At 44.9% G+C, this 16,218-nt stretch overlaps 1 protein-coding gene across 2 annotated transcripts in view; it reads left to right on the plus strand.

Annotated features, from left to right (window-relative positions):
- Positions 1-16,218, plus strand: part of LOC139233982 (vesicle-fusing ATPase) — a 322,181-nt gene that overhangs the window by 265,457 nt on the left and 40,506 nt on the right. For both annotated transcript variants that reach the window (XM_070864726.1, XM_070864727.1), the window contains exons 18-19: positions 9,835-9,969; positions 14,537-14,650. In XM_070864726.1, the coding sequence (XP_070720827.1) occupies positions 9,835-9,969; positions 14,537-14,650 (249 nt within the window). The remainder of the gene's footprint in view (positions 1-9,834; positions 9,970-14,536; positions 14,651-16,218) is intronic.

The following is a 16,218-nucleotide window of genomic DNA, read 5'->3' on the forward strand; positions in this document are numbered from 1 at the left end:
CCAAGCCTTGCTCAGCAGCCAGACACTTAAGTCGCGAATTGCAACTTTCATACAACTGTGCGTGAGCAAGCTTGCACGCTGGCAATGTGTTGCTGGAATGCTATGGAATCTTCCTCTGCACTGTGAAAGTGGGTGCGGGGGGTGGATTCTATGGAATCTGGCACATATGGTGCTACAGAAGCAACTCTAATAGTGTTATTATTATTCTGGTGGGTTGGTAGGGAGGAAGAAAGGGAGAGAATAAGTGCTGCAGTCCCTATCAGTTAGCTTCTCTGAGCCATCAGGGTATTTAACACACCACAGGTAGCATGGGTTGAGGAACACTGCTAATCCTGTAATTGAAGTTGAGACCACAGTAAAGAATCTGCAAACTGTTTGGATTGGGGGTGGGGAGGAGCAGATACAGTACTGCGCTTTTTTCAGCCTGATTCTCTGTTCTAACATACTTGAGTCGAGGCCCAAGTTGAATTTGAATAGACAGACAATGTCGATTAAATAGGGTGGATTTAGCAAATGTGGAGTGAATATGAATTACTCTCTCCTCTCTCTCTCTCCCCGCCCCCCCATAAAATAGCCAGTTTACTGCAGTAAAACAGCCTTAATGTGCTCTTGTAACTTGCTCAACCTGGGCTTCAAAACACCAGTGACAGTAGAAGTCTCTTTTTGGCTTTTCTTTGCTGCCATTTTAACTGTGGGAGCCCAGCAGCCAGCAAACGCTGAGCCTTCCAGATTGATTTGCAATAATTCGCAATCCGCAAGCCTTTTTTTAAAGCCGTGTTTACTGGTGTAATTTCTACTTATTAACATAAAATTCACTTTCCAGGATAAGGTTGCATTCTGTGTGTTAGGCCACTCCCTGTGATCTTTTTATGCAGGGTGATGAGCTACAGTGAGCTCCATGGAAATTCTTGATGATGAGGTACCAATGGTAAGACCTCAAACAGGCCTGATTTCTTGGATGTCACAGACACCTGCAAAAATCATTCTATTGGTGGAAGAGTCCCAACGATGGCATACATGGGGGCAGTTTTATGAGCAGGAGGAGCCAGTGCATGATCAGCCTTTTTTAATAAAAGCAAATGAACTCAAAACCCAAGTGTTTTCAGGAAAAGGCTCCAAAAAGCACGTTGCTTTTTAAAATCTCTCAATCCTTTCTCTCTGTAGAAACACACTTTTTTTTTGTCTGAGTTCATTTATGATATTCTGATTCGATGAACCTCCAGGTTTATTATTGCACAATTATTTTTCTCTTTTTTTTGTTTGGGAAAAGTTCCTTTAATTTTACTTTGCACTCTTCCTAACAAGTTGTGACTCCAAGTATATGATCCCTTCCCTATAGTGAACGATTTACCTGGATCAGCATTGCTGTAAACTTCATTCAGCCTCATTTTTATTTTCTGAAGAAAGCAAGCCCAACTTCTTCAAACTTTCATCGTACTTCTGTGCTACAGACATGTGAGGGACAGAACCTGTATTGAGCCGAAGAGGCAGTACTTTTAAGGAAATCGTTGGTCAACATAGGCTCCCAGTCCAGCAATGCCTCTTTTTTTTTTTAATTCTCATCCTTGTTTTGGAATTCCTCCATGGCCTCACCCCTCCCTATCTCTAATCTCCTCCAGCTATACAACCCTCCCAAGATCTTTGCACTCCTCCACTTCTGGCCTCTTGCGCATCCCTGATTTATAATCACTCCACCTTTAGCAGCCATGCATTCAGCTGCCAAGGCCCTAAACTCTGGAATTTCCTCCATAAGCCTCTCCGCCTCTCTACCCCTCGCTCCTTTTTTTTTTCCCTCCAAGTTAGGGGCTGAAGTTAAATAGCTGGTTAGTGATCAAGCAGAAGCTTGGAAATTAGTAACTGTGGATGCTATATTATATTAACTTGAATTAGATGCAGCGTTTTCTTAAGTTTCTGTAAAGTTAGTTAATAGTCAAATAAATAAAGGCATGGCAGGGCAGCCGAATGCACGTTGCACGTTGTCCACGAGCGGACCCCCTGATATAGAGGGTCGACGTTCGCCCCACCCCGCATAACAGCCCCCGGAGTTAGCAGACAGAGACGAATGGCAAGGTATAACGATCTTTTATTACAAACGTCCGGGAACACCTCTCATCACAACTGCCTGTGAGTAGAGATGCTCTCCGAACAGCACAATCATACAACTTTTATACATTTCAAAAACCCCTCCGTTCCCTGGTAAGAATGCCCTAGATCTCTAATTGGACTACCTTATCAGTGCTACTTCTCTAATTGGGCTACCTTATTAGTGCTACTTTGGATTGACAGGCCAAGACCCTCATGACCACCTTAGGCCGTGACTAGAATGACTTCATTAGGTCAGAATTTGTTGATTCTCCTTGGTGCCCATGAGTCTACCTCGAGCCTCTTCGCAAGGTCTTATCAATGTCTGTTTAGGTTCTCACATCGTATCCTGTCGGAATATTATTGAATTGATAACTTCTGGAGCCTTGGTACAAAGCCGAAGAGAGGCCTTTTACCTCATGGGTCGGTGCAGGAACCAGCACTTTAACCCTTGTCCCGCTGGTACCCCTAATGCCAAATTTCTCTTATACACGTCCTGTGCCATGTGGGAAATTCAGGACATTTCCCCTGTCCTGAACAACCACATGTGCAGGAGGTGTCATCAGCTGGAGGAACTCTAGCCCAGATTTCGGAGCTGGAGCAGCAGCTGGCATCACTGCAGTGCATTCGCGAGGCTGACCGCTACCTAGATATAGCATGTTTCAGAAGGTGGTCATCCAGCACTTGAGTGTGCTGGCAGAGAGGGAATGGGTGACAGCCAGACAGTAGAGGAGCACCAGGCAGGTAGTGCAGGAATCCCCAGAGTGTATCCTGCTCTCCAACCAGTATTCTGTTCAGAGTACTCGTGGGGGTGATGGCTCCTGTGGGGAGTGCATCCAGCGCCAAGTCCATGGCACCACAGGTGGCTCAGCTGGGGGGGGGGGGGCGGAGAAAGAGTGGTAGGGGATTCGATATTTAGGGGAGCAGACGGGTGTTTCTGCGGCCGCAGACATGACTCCAGGATGGTATGTTGCCCCCCTGGTGCCAGAGTCAAGGGTGTCACCGAGCGGCTGCAGGGCATTCTGAAGGGGGGAGGGTGAACAGCCACAGGTCGTGGTCCACATCGGTACCAAAAACATCAGCAGAAAGTGGGATGAGGTCCTGCAGGAAGATTTTAGAGCTGGGAAAGAGATTAAGAAGCAGCACCTCAAAGGTAGTAATCTCTGGATTACTGCCGGTGCCACGTGCTAGTGAGTACAGAAATTGGAGGATAGAGCAGATAGTGTGGCTGGAGAGATGGTGCTTTAGATTCCTGAGGCATTGGGGCCTGTTCTGGGGGAGGCGGGACCTGTACAAGCCGGACACGTTGCACCTCCACAGAGCCGGGACCAATATCCTCACGGGGAGGTTTGCTAGTGCTGTTGGGAAGGGTTTAAACTAAGTTGACAGGGGGATGGGTACCAGGATGTAGCATTTGAAAGGAGTAACAAAGGGCACAAAAGTTTGGGAGAGACGGATAGCACTAAAGTAAGAAATAGTAAGGTCTTGAGTAAGGTCAGACTGAGAGAGAACACAGGATGGTCTAAGATAGATTTACAGTGTATGTATATGAACGCACGAAGCGTAGTAAACAAGGTTGATGAGCTGCGGGTGCCAATAGCCACATGGGAATATGATGTTGTGGTATTAACGGAGACCTGGCTCAATAAAGGGCAGGATTGGGTATTAAATATTCTTGGGTATAAGGTGTTCAGGTAGGATAGGGAGGGAAAGCTAGGAGGTGGTGTGGCAGTATTGGTTAAGGAGAATGTTAGTGCTGGAGAGAGAGGATGTCTTGGAGGGGTCAAGGACCGAATCTATATGGCTAAAGTTGAGAAATAATGGAGGTGCCATTACACAACCAGGTGTATTCTATAGACCATCAACTCGCGGGAAAATTGTAGAGGAGCAAATTTTCAGAGAAATTAGAGAGATGCAAGAACTATAGAGTAGTAATAATGGGGGACTTCAACTATCCTAATATTGGGCCCAATTTTGGCCATGACTTGCTCCAATTTTTTTGGAGTAAGTTGGTTTTTCTGACATAAGTTTAAAAAAAAACACCATTTTCCCCAATAACCTTGCTCCAGAGTAATTCAGTTATGTACGATTTTTTTTAGTTGATTTTTTTTTCCAAAAGGGGGCGTTCCCAGCCACTTATGCCAGTTTTGGCCATTTATGCCACTTTGGCCAGCTAAAACTTACTCCAAATCGACTTCGGTCAGCGTATGTGGGCAGTTAAGAATTTGGCGCAGGTTAGTACATTTAAAGCACCAAGACTTACAAAGCACTACAAGCACACAAAGTAATAAGCAATCAATCAATAACAAATAAAAAATAGAAGTCCTACTTTCATGCCAGAAACGAGTTTTTTTTTTAAGTCCACCCCCCCCCCTCCCTGCCACCCCCCCCTCCCTGCCAATCAAAACTCTCCTCAATAAACAAAGCACAACCATCAATAAATAAAAAATAAAGCTCAAGTCCTACCTCGGCCTGGGAAGTCAGCGGGCTGGCCGGCCGGTGCGGGAGGCCACTTGGCCAGGGATAGGTGCTGCGAGCATCGGGTCCTGCTCACAGCTCTCAGGACACGCTGGGAGGGTGAGGAGCATGTGCGCAGACTCCACTGCGCATGCGAGCAGCTGCCGGCAGTGTTTTCTGCGCTGGGCTGTTGCTCCGCCCCCCCCACTGCGCTATGTATGCCACGCTGGGACAACGGAGACTCAGCAGAGCGGGCAGGATGGGGCCACTTTTTTTGGCGCCGTTTCCAGCACACAAAGTCGGCGCATTTAGGGTAAGTGCGCCGAAAAAAAGGGTTGTGGAAAATTGGGCCCATTGGGCTGAATTTGGCGTCCGCTGGTTTTTTTTTGAGCAGACTAAAATCTGCAAGTTTCGCCAAAGTTTCCGCGCCATCCCAAACTTCTTACGACCGATTTTTTTTTTAAAATTTTAGTTCACGATTTTTTTGACATCACTGGGTGCAAGCTGTTGGCAGCGGCATTTCTGGCCATTTAAGCGAGTTTGGCCAACTAGGTAGGATTTTTTCAAAAACCGTACAGTGCAGTATTCTGCAAAAACTTACCTGAACCTAAGAAAATCGGTGCAGAAAAGACGCAGTTGTTTTAGAGGATCTAAGTTGGGTTTTGGAGGGAGGGAAGAAGACACTGGGTGGGGGGGGCCTTTCGGCCCAGGATAGCAGCTCGCCCCCACCATCCTAAGTGTGTCATCAGAGCACGCACTGCTGATTACCCCCGCCGATGAAATTTCACCGTAAATAATCTTGCTGCCATTAGCACATTCTTCTGTCTGTGCACTGTGCTTGGAGTGCTTCTAAAATGGCAGTGTGGCTGTCATTAAGGGGGAGGGCCTACTGCCGCGACCATCATTTTTTTTTTTTTGTTGGCCAACTGCCATGTCAGACCGACAATTATGCCCCCGGGTTCGGCCAGGCTGCCTGTTCCCAGTGGACCGAACTTAAAGGGGAGATAGGTGCGATTTTTTTTTTTTTTTTTAAAGTGAAGGGGAGAGATGTGGTGACGCGGCGCTGTGATGACATCATCATCGCTGCACTGATGACTGGCAGCGGCGCAAACTCCGCCCATCCCCCAACTTCCGTCCCTCTAGTGTGCGAACTTCTGCTCACCGTCGCACATCCGCCCCCATTATGACTGACTGACTTCCAGTCTGCTGGAAAAAAAAATAAGCCCAAGAGCAGAATTTTGCTTGAGGTCCCCACATCAAGTGCGCAGGTAAAACCAGTCGAAACACGGTAGGTGTGCCCAGTTTCCAGTGGTGGGCAATTTCGGTCCCAGAGAGTAAGATGAACCAGGAAAAGAGCGCATATGACAGATGTCAGTCAAGAATACAGGCTAAATATAGAAAATTCAGAGGAGAAGTGAAAAAGAAAACAAGAGGGGCAAAGAGAGGGTATGAGAATAGAATGGCAGCTAATATAAAAGGTAATCCGAAAGTCTTCTATAGGCCTATAAATAGTAAACGGGTAATACGAGGAGGGGTGGGGGTGATTAGGACCCAAAAAGGAGAGCTAGGCATGGAGGCAGAGGGTATGGCTGAGGTACTAAGATTACTTTGCATCTGTCTTCACCAAGGAAGATGCTGCTGTCTTAGACATAGTGAAGGAGGAGGTAACGGAGATACTGAATGGGATAAAAACGAGGTACTAGAAAGGTTGGCTGTATTTGGTAGATAAGTCACCAGGACCGGGTGGGATGCATCCGAGGACGCTGAGGGAATTGAAGGAAGAAATCGCGGAGGTACTGGCCATAATCTTCCTTGGAGAACTTGAGAATTACAAATGTTACACCCTTGTTCAAATAGGGGTGTAAGGATAAACCCAGCAACTCCAGGCCAGTCGGTTTAACCTCGGTAGTGGGGAAACTTAACACTAACTTGGACAAGTGTGGATTAATTAAGGAAAGCCAGCACAGATTTGCTAAAGGCAAATCGTGTTTAACCAACTTGATCGAGTTTTTTTGATGAGGTGGCAGAGAGGGTCGATGAGGGCAATGCGGTTGGCATGGATTTCCAAAAGGCATTCGACAAAGTGCCACATAATAAGCTTGCTAACAAAGTTGAAACCAATGGAATAAAAGGGACAGTGGATCCAAAATTGGCTAAGTGACAGGCAGAGAGTAGTGGGGAAGGGTTGTTTTTCAGACTGGAGGAAGGTATACAGTGGTCGGTTCCAGGATCACTGCTTTACTTGATATAAATGACTTGGATGTGGATGTACAGGGCACAATTTCAAAATTTGCAGATGTCACAAAGCTTGGAAATAGTGAACAGTGAGGAGGATAGTGAAAGTTTTCAAGGTGACATAGACAAGCTGGTGGAATGGGCGGACACGTGGCAGATGAAATTTAACACACAAAAGTGCAAGGTGATACATTTTGATCGGAAGAATGAGGAGAGCAAATATAAACTAAAAGAGTAAAATCCTAAAGGGGGTGCATGAACAGAGAGACCATCAGGTATATGTGCACAAATCGTTGAAGGTGGTAGGGCAGGTTGAGAAAGCGGTTAAAGTTTATGGGATCCTCGGCTTCATGAATAGAAAGAAAGAAAAGAAAGACTTGGATTTATATAGCGCCCTTCACGATCACCAGACGTCTCAAAGTGCTTTACAACCAATGAAGTACTTTTGGAATGTAGTCACTGTTGTAATGTGGGAACGTAGAGGTAATGAGGTATAGAGTGCAAAAGCATGAAAATTATGAACCACCAGGTTCAGTCTCAACTGGAGTAGTGTGTCCAATTCTGGGCACCGCACTTTTGGAAGGATGTGAAGGCCTTGGAGATGGTGCAGAAAAGATTTACGAGAATTATTCCAGGTTGAAGGACTTCAGTTAAATGGTTAGACTGGAGAAGCTGGGGTTGTTCTCTTCAGAGTGGAGAAGATTGAGAGGAGGTTTGATGGAGGCATTCAAAGTCATGAGGGATCTGGACAGAATAGATAGAGAGAAACTTTTCCCACTGGCGGGGGATCGAGACCTGAGGACACAGACTAAAGGTGATTGGCAAAAGAACCAAAGGCAACGTAAGAAAAAAAAATTTTTACGCAGCGAGTGATTAGGATCTGGAATGCACTGCCTGAAAGGCAGACTCAATCACAGGTTTCAAAAGGGAGTTGGATAAGTACCTGAAGGAAAAAAATTTGCAGAGCAATGGTGGAAAGGGCGGGGTAGCGGGACTCGCTGAAGTGCTCTTGCAGAGAGCTGGCGTGGGCTCAGCGAACTGAACCGCCTCCTGCTGTAATCATTCTATGATTCTAAGACGCTCCTTAAATCCTACATCTTTGATCAAGCTTTTAGTCACCTGTCCTAATGTCTCCCTGTGTGACAAATTTTGTTTGATAACTCGCCTGTGAAGCAACTTGGGACATTTTACTACGATAAAGGCGCTATGTAAATTCAAGTTGCTTATGAATCAAAATAAAAACACAACTATATCTTTCAGTAGGCTGTAATGTATTTTCTATTCTAGGCAAAGGTGAGATTCAGTGCAAGGAACTTAATCAAACTAAAAATATATATTAAGCCATTTTCCCTGGAAGTCCTTGTAGTCAGACTGTCTGAGAATAAATGAAACTTTCACTTTTATAGTTCCTTGCATGACCTCAACTTCTCTCAAAGCACTTTACAGCTAACAAAGTACTTTTGAAGTGTAGTGACTCTTGTAATGTAGGAAACTCAGCAACCAACTTGCACACTGTATGGTCCTACAAACCGCAATTAGATAAATGACCAGATTATTTTTTAAAGCGATAGTTGTATGATAATTATCGACCAGGACCACTCCCCTGCTCTTTAAATAGTGCCAAGGGATCTTTTACATCCACCTGAGAGGGAAAATTGGGCCTTGGTTTAATGTCTTATCTGAAAGCCAGCACCTTTTGACAGTGCAGTATTCCCTCAGTACTGCACTGAAGTGATGGCCTGGATTATGTGCTCGGGTCTCTGGAGTGGGACTTGAACTCTCAACTTTCTGACTCTGAGGCGAGAGTGCGACCAACTGAGCCATGGCTAACGCCTACATATACAGTAGTTATGCCTTTTAAGTCCTTTGCTGTGTGTTGTAGGAGTGGACAGTCAGCATCTCCCAAGCTGCATGTGGTTCTTCTCTGACTGACTGAAATGTGACAGACGATCTCTCCAGCCCACTCCCTGGCATCAGTGCTCAATACTCTGCTTAAAATTTGTGGCTTAAGGGCTGTTTCTATACAAGGGAATAAGAACGTCCTGAATTAAAGTGGATTTTGAACGGACTTCTCTGTACAAAGAAAATGGATTGTTATTCATCGAGTGTCCTTCATTTTAGTTTTGTTAGGTTTGGAAATCTGATGGTGGCTAAACTGCTTTCCTGCAGCCCTTAATGTCACGTCCACAAATAACAAGTGCATGAATAACCCAATCTATCAGCCATGTTTGTAATGGCTTTTTGGTCCATTTCAGCAATGGTAACATTTGGGAAAACTGTATTTTGTTACTAGTGAGAGAGCTACTTTTCAGATTGCAAAATAGATGATACTGAAAATGTTTTCAGATCCATAGAAAGAGTGTGCAATTAAAAAACACCTTTCTTGACCCCAGAATGGCCCGAGGCAATTTATAGCAAGTGAAGTCTTATTGCAGTGTTGTCACTGTTGTAATGTAAGGAGTTCCTCGTATCTTTGAGATCTTGAGATATAAGGGACTGTTCCAAAGTATTTTTTTCTTCAGGGCCACAACACTGAGTAATGAATTGTTTGAAGATCATTCTTGGACGAGCTGGAAACCAAAATTCAATGGAGTGATTGGATGGCTATCTCTCCTGTGATTCCCCACGGCTTAAGATTTCTAAAACCTAGATAGCTGCCAAGTAAGGCCAGACATTAACCTGAAATCTACAGGGCCAGACCCCTGATTCTAATAAAGGACTGGTTCTGTAGCTTTACAAATCGGTTGCTGCAAGAATGCGAGAGTAGTTCTACCCAGTACCACTACTTTACTTTGTCTTGCTGGACAATGAGAGAAGGAGAGGGACAGTTCTGAATTCCAACTCTGGCAACTTCCCACAGCTCAGTCGGCTGTGACTAGTGGCCAAGAGACTTGTGGAGCAGCAAGTTTGCAAACGGCCCCTGGTGAAGGTTGCTCAAGTGTATTTCAATTTTAATTATACTCCAGTTGGGGAAGGAAATGAGATTTGTTGATCATGATGTGCCTTGCTACCTCTGATTTTACCTGTTGGCTAATGTGTCTTGCATTGCTGTTTTTACAGGGCCGAAAGTTGTTAATCATTGGGACCACCAGTCGTAAAGATGTCCTCCAAGAGATGGAGATGATGGACGTTTTCAGCACCAGTATCCATATTCCAAACATAAACACAGGGCAACAGTTAATGGAAGCCTTGGAGGTAAGCCTATCTTTATCCAGGATACAGCCTGACGAGTGTTAGTAATTCAAGTCTGCTGAAGGTACCTTCTGGGTTCAACGGTGCAGCAGTTGTGATTGGACTCACTGAATTCCATCAGTACAACTTATCTTTGTTTTTATAATACAAAAACAATGAATGCGTTGCACTTCCCCTCATCAGTAAGTCATTTGCTTAACTTAAACAAAATCATTCTTGACTTACCCTCCTGCATTCTGAGCCTGGCAAAACTTGACCTTGCAGCTTCTTATTTAATGGCATGTGCCTCTGTCTGTCTTTTTATATCCTTGTGTTCACAATCCAAAAGGAGGGCTAATGTCAGACAAGAGCTGCTAAGCACCTGGTCACTCTCAACAAGCTCCTGGAGTGGAACTTAACTATAGAACCAATGGAAACCTGTTCAACCTTTCAACCTTCGTCGCCTTCAGGCTAGATCCAAGGTCGACCCATCCTCTGTCATCGAACTACATGGACGATGCTTGCGACTGTGCACATTCCCTGGCCCAAGACCACCCGAAGTGGAGGAAGGGCATTCAGGAGTGCGCTGAACACCTCGAATCTCGTCACCGAGAGCATGCAGAAAACAAGCGCAGACGGTGGAAGAGGCGTGTGGCAAACCAGACTGCCCACCCACCCTTTCCTTCAACCACTGTCTGTCCCACCTGTGACAGAGACTGTAATTCCCATATTGGACTGTACAGTCATCTGAGAACTCACTTTGGAGTGGAAGCAAGTCTTCCTTGATTTCGAGGGACTGCCTATGATGATGATGGCTGGAATCTCATGACACACTGAACGTGAGGTGTTTATTGATTGCTAACACAAATTGTTATCGTTAGCGGTCTTTGGAGAAACAACATCAAAGCTTGGCTCATTAGCATGTTTGCTGCTTTTCATTTCCTTATCTTTATTTTGGTAACTTTTTAAACATTCAATCCTTAATGTAACTTGCATTTTTTTTTAATCCTTTCTGTGGAAAAATGGTCAATAAATCCTGAAACATGCTCGAGAGTAATTATTGTATTTGCTTACAACATGGGCTGACTACTTGATATTGCTAGATTGTCTTGACCACATGCCCTTAAGACTCTAGCTTCCATTGCCAATTGTATATAAGAACATAAGAAGTAGGAACAGGAGTAGGCCATATGAACCCTCGAGCCTGCTCCACCATTTAATAAGGTCATGGCTGATCTGATCATGGACTCAACTCCACTTCCCCGCCCACTCCCCATAACCCCTTATTCCCTTATCGTTTAAGAAACCGTCTATTTCTGTCTTAAATTTATTCAATGTCCCAGCTTCCACAGCTCTCTGAGGCAGCGAATTCCACAGATTTACAACCCTGAGGAAATTTCTCCTCATCTCTGTTTTAAATGGACGGCCCCTTATTCTAAGATCATGCCCTCTAGTTCTAGTCTCCCCCATCAGTGAAAACATCCTCTCTGCATCCACCTTGTCAAGCTCCCTCATAATCTTATACGTTTCGATAAGATCATCTCTCATTCTTCTGAATTCCAATGAATAGAGGCCCAGCCTACACAACCTTTCCTCATAAGTCAACCCCCTCATCCCTGGAATCAACCTGGTGACCTTCTCTGAACTGCCTCCAAAGCAAGTATATCCTTTCGTAAATATGGAAACCAAAACTGCACACAGTATTCCAGGTGTGGCCTCACCAATAACTTATATAGCTGTAGCAAGATTTCCCTGCTTTTATACTCTATCCCCTTTTGCAATAAAGGCCAAAATACCATTGGCCTTCCTGATCACTTGCTGTACCTGCATACTATCCTTTTCCATTTCATGCACAAGTACCCCCAGGTCCCGCTGTACTGCGGCACTTTGCAATCTTTCTCCATTTAAATAATAACTTGCTCTTTGATTTTTTTCTGCCAAAGTGCATGACCTCACACTTTGTATCATTATACTCCATCTGCCAAATCTTTGCCACTCACCTAGCCTGTCTATGTCCTTTTGCAGATTTTTTGTGTCCTCCTCACACATTGCTTTTCCTCTTATCTTTGTATCGTCAGCAAATTTGGCTACGTTACACTCGGTCCCTTCCTCCAAGTCATTAATATAGATGACACTGCATCCCAAGGCATTGCATAGATATGTGTGCGTGGGGTGCAGTGTGTGTGTGTATCTTTATATGTATGCTCTGCATAGTTGAGGATGCGCCCAATCTCCGATGGTCCAAGGTGTGGCTGCTTTACCCATCCATGTCAACGGTGCATGTCTATGCTGGCCGAATCCAAGTGAGTCATTATGAAGAGCACAGTGCTCTGATGGTGACACCGGTTGTGATAGCATGTGGATTCGTTTTTCGGGAAATTGAGTCAGCAACAGTAATCTCCAGTGAGACCGTCTCATGCAGCTCTCATTCCTGACACCATGGTGAAGGGCAGGGCAAGACTGCACTTGCAGGTTGTGCCCTGTTAATGCAACATTTAGTTATTGCCGTGTGAACCAGGCATTAAAAGTTTCAATGTAAGCAGGGTTGCCATCCAGAAATATCGCATTTGTGCGATCTAAGGTATTGCACTAGCGATGGCTGATTCGCGACCGTCCATATTTAATCTTTTATGTACAGTTAAACTGGGTTACCTTACATCTGGTTAAAAGGCCTCATGTCCTTTGTTTAATGAAAGTGAACATTGGCCTCGTGAATGCTGTATGGTGGTTCCAGGTGTAAGTTTAATCATTTGGAAAGCCAGCACTTTGCCATCCTGAGGTACTGTATGATAAAAGTGATGGGATCCAAGCTCATACATTTATTTAATCTCTGCCTCCTCCCATGGGAGCAACAGAAATATCCCCAGGAATGCTTGCAAATGATTCAAAGCCGTATAGTTGGAGTTGGGAGAAGGTACAACCTTACGGGAGGAGCAAGTAGCGATGCAGGATACCGAATTTTTTAAGACCAGGGCAGCTATCCATTGCCATTCTTCCTGTTGGATTGTCCAACATAATCTCCATGTCTCAGAGGTGGATGGAGGGGTGGGGGGAGGAGCAGGGGGGTCTTAAAACTGTTTTGTAAATTTCTGAGCTCACCGAGGTGAGGAGTGTTAGTATTGGAATAGAGCATTTGGGCACCCGGTAAAAGTAAGGATTCCTCCTGGGTCAGGGCTGGTGTAACTTGATCCGGAGTAAAGCTCTGTGCAATGTGGTACTGCACCATTCATTGAAGTTGGGCACCACCTCCTGCACCAGCATGACATTTTACTGATTCCTACATCAGTAGTTCTGTGGCTCCTCTTGAGAAAGATTGCACATTGCTGCTGGATTATGGCCTGATTTTTTTCCATGCTAAGAACTGGATTGAGACTGCCCAAACTCCCTTCACAAAGGACACTTGCAGCCAGCAAAAAGGGGCTTTCATCCCTCGAGTCTGGGATGGATTCAGAACCAGGTCTCCGGGATGAAAAGCCAGCATGTAGCCCATGAACCTCCCAGTCCCAACATCTCCTCTTACTTCAAAGTATGATCCAAATTGCAGCGGCTGTACTATACCTTTGCTAAAGAATAAAACCATATTTGACACATCTTGAGTTGAGGAAGCCTGTATGATATTTGGCCAAATACCTCCCTCCTTGCATACTATGGGTCAGATTTTTTTTTTTCCTACAGGAGCTTGAGCAAATGATGAAAGACTTGGATCTTTTTGATCAAAATTGCATTCATATAATGATGTGTCGCAACTGGTTGAATGGCATGTCATTAAGTCTTGCTATCAATTTATTCCTTTGAAAGAATGCATTTAATGTAGGTTGATACCAAGACTTTAAATGAACTACAGTTGCCAGTAATTTTTCTGCTGCACAAATGCACCTGGACAAATTTTAATTCAATGTAGCAGTAACTGCTCATGGTTAACCCATCCATATATTACAGTATTTTGTTGTTGCGTGCTTGTGCAAGTGAGCTCTTGTTTCTGTCTCCCTGTTGTGGCTTTATATTGGTGGTACACAACTGGTGAAATTCATTACTTCAGATGCTAAACAATTGTTGCACTGTTAATTGTAGTGTGTGTCTAACAGAGTATTTTGTACACCATGTATGTTACTGCTAAACTCCTTCGATGACTGAATCAGCTGGTTACGTCAGCAGTTGAGCCATGCAGACTGTGAAGGGGTCAGTTGGCCAGCTGGTCCCTGGTCAGTGCTGAGATAGCTGCTCTCAGCTGGGGTGACTCTTCAGGGCATTGCACTTTGTATAGGGAGAGGAAAATCAACCAGGCTTCCATCTCCTGATCACCACCCTTCTGGGAAACCCACCAGTGTGGAAGTTGAGTGAGAACAGAAACAAGTGTGGTGAGATGCCCTCTGTAGTGAGCACCATGCTGATGCTTGCTGGGCCTGCACATGGGCAAGGTACCAGAGAGGAGTTGGCATCTGAGGAACTGCACCCCTATGACAAACCACACCTTCAGGAGGAGAGGAGAGGAAAAAAAAAAGAAAATCAATGTGGAAAAAATGTGACTTCTATGATTACCAGTAAACTCTTTTTTTTTAAATGAGAATCTAAATGACTCTCTGTTTTACAGCTCCTTGGCAGGTTTGATGACCGGGAACGAGCCAGAATCACACAACATGTGAAGGGGAAGTCTGTGTGGATTGGTATTAAGAAACTGATGATGATAATTGAAATGTCCCTGCAGGTGAGACTTAATAGAATGATTTGAGTAGTGACATTCCTCTTATTGGGCGGTTGTTAACACTGACTCTTATTGGGCATACAAGGGAAGCCCATGTTAAGCACTCAAATTGCCAGTCCAATTGATGGCACCGTTGTACTTTGGGTGCCAGTTTAATAACTTTGTCAGTCTGCCTTAGTGGATGTCCAGTCAGGCCAGTAGAGTGTGCACTATGAGCTTGTTGGTTTCTCTTCAAGCCGAGATAGACGGGAGAAGTCTTTTACAGAGTCATGGCTCTGTGGGGTATCACATGCACATTTCCGGGAACGGGGAAAGGCCCTCGAGCTGATTGATTTGCTCAATCCGGGCATCAATGCTTCAGTGTTGCATTTCTGTGTTAGCTGTAGCTCAGTTGGTAGTGCTCTCGCCTCTGAATCAGAAGTTTTTGGGTTCAAGTCTCACTCCAGAGACTTGAGACCGGCACTTTTGTACATCACCTGAGGGAGTTCTGCACTGTCGGAGGTGCCGTCTCACCATCTTTTGGATGAGACGTTTTAAACCAAGGTCCCATGTGCCCTCTTAGCTGGACGTAAAAAATCCCATAGCAATATTCGAAGAGGAGCAGGGAAGTTCACCCACTGCCCTGGCCAACATTTACCCTCAACCAACACACAAACAGATAATCTGGTCATTTTTTTTTTCGCTATTTGTAGGAGCTTGCTGTGCGCTAATTAGCAGCTGCGTTTCCTGACGTTACAACAGTGACTACACTTCAAAAAATACTTAATGGTTGTAAAGCACTTTGGGTAGTCCTGCTGTCATGAAACACGCGATTTATATGTAAGTCTTTTGGGCCCAAGTTTCCACATGATTTGCGCCTGATTTTTAGGAGCAACTGGTGGAGAACGGACTATCTTAGAAATCGCAATTCTTCACTTTTTTTTTTCTGCAGTTCTAGTCAGGTAGAACAGTTCCACTTTGGAACAGAATTTTTTCTTCAAAAGGGGGCGTGTCCGGCCACTGACGCCTGATTTCAAAGTTTCCACAGTGAAAACGTACTCCAAACTAAAGTAGAATGGAGCAAGTGAAGATTTTTGTAGAACTGAAAAAACCTGTTCTACACATTAAAAAATCAGGCGCAGGTTACAAATTAGGCGTCCAGAACGAGGTAGGGGGGGGAGGGAACTCATTAAATTCTACAATAAATCCTTATTTATACTTCTACAAATATTATACAAATAAATCCAACCTGAATAAACATTTATAAGCAAAGAAAAGATTAAATAAACCATCTTCCTACCTGTGTGAAAGTGCTTCAGGCACGGAGAATTCTGCAGTCAGCCTGAGGTGCCCGTTCTTCCCGCGGGGGGGGGGGGGGGGAGGGAGGGAGGGAGGGGAGAGGAGGTGCCCGTTCTTCCCGCGGGGGGGGGAGAGGGGAGAGGAGGCGCCATTCTTCCCGCTGGGGGGGGGGGAAAGGAGAGACAGTGAGAAGGCTGCAAGTGCTGATGTGCTGATGGCAATGTGCTTTTATTTAAAAAATGTTCAAAAATTAAACAGCTACAAAGAACTACAAAAATGGCCGAGTGCCAATG

This window comes from Pristiophorus japonicus, chromosome 21, assembly GCF_044704955.1.
Source record: "Pristiophorus japonicus isolate sPriJap1 chromosome 21, sPriJap1.hap1, whole genome shotgun sequence".
Lineage (NCBI taxonomy): Eukaryota > Metazoa > Chordata > Chondrichthyes > Pristiophoridae > Pristiophorus > Pristiophorus japonicus.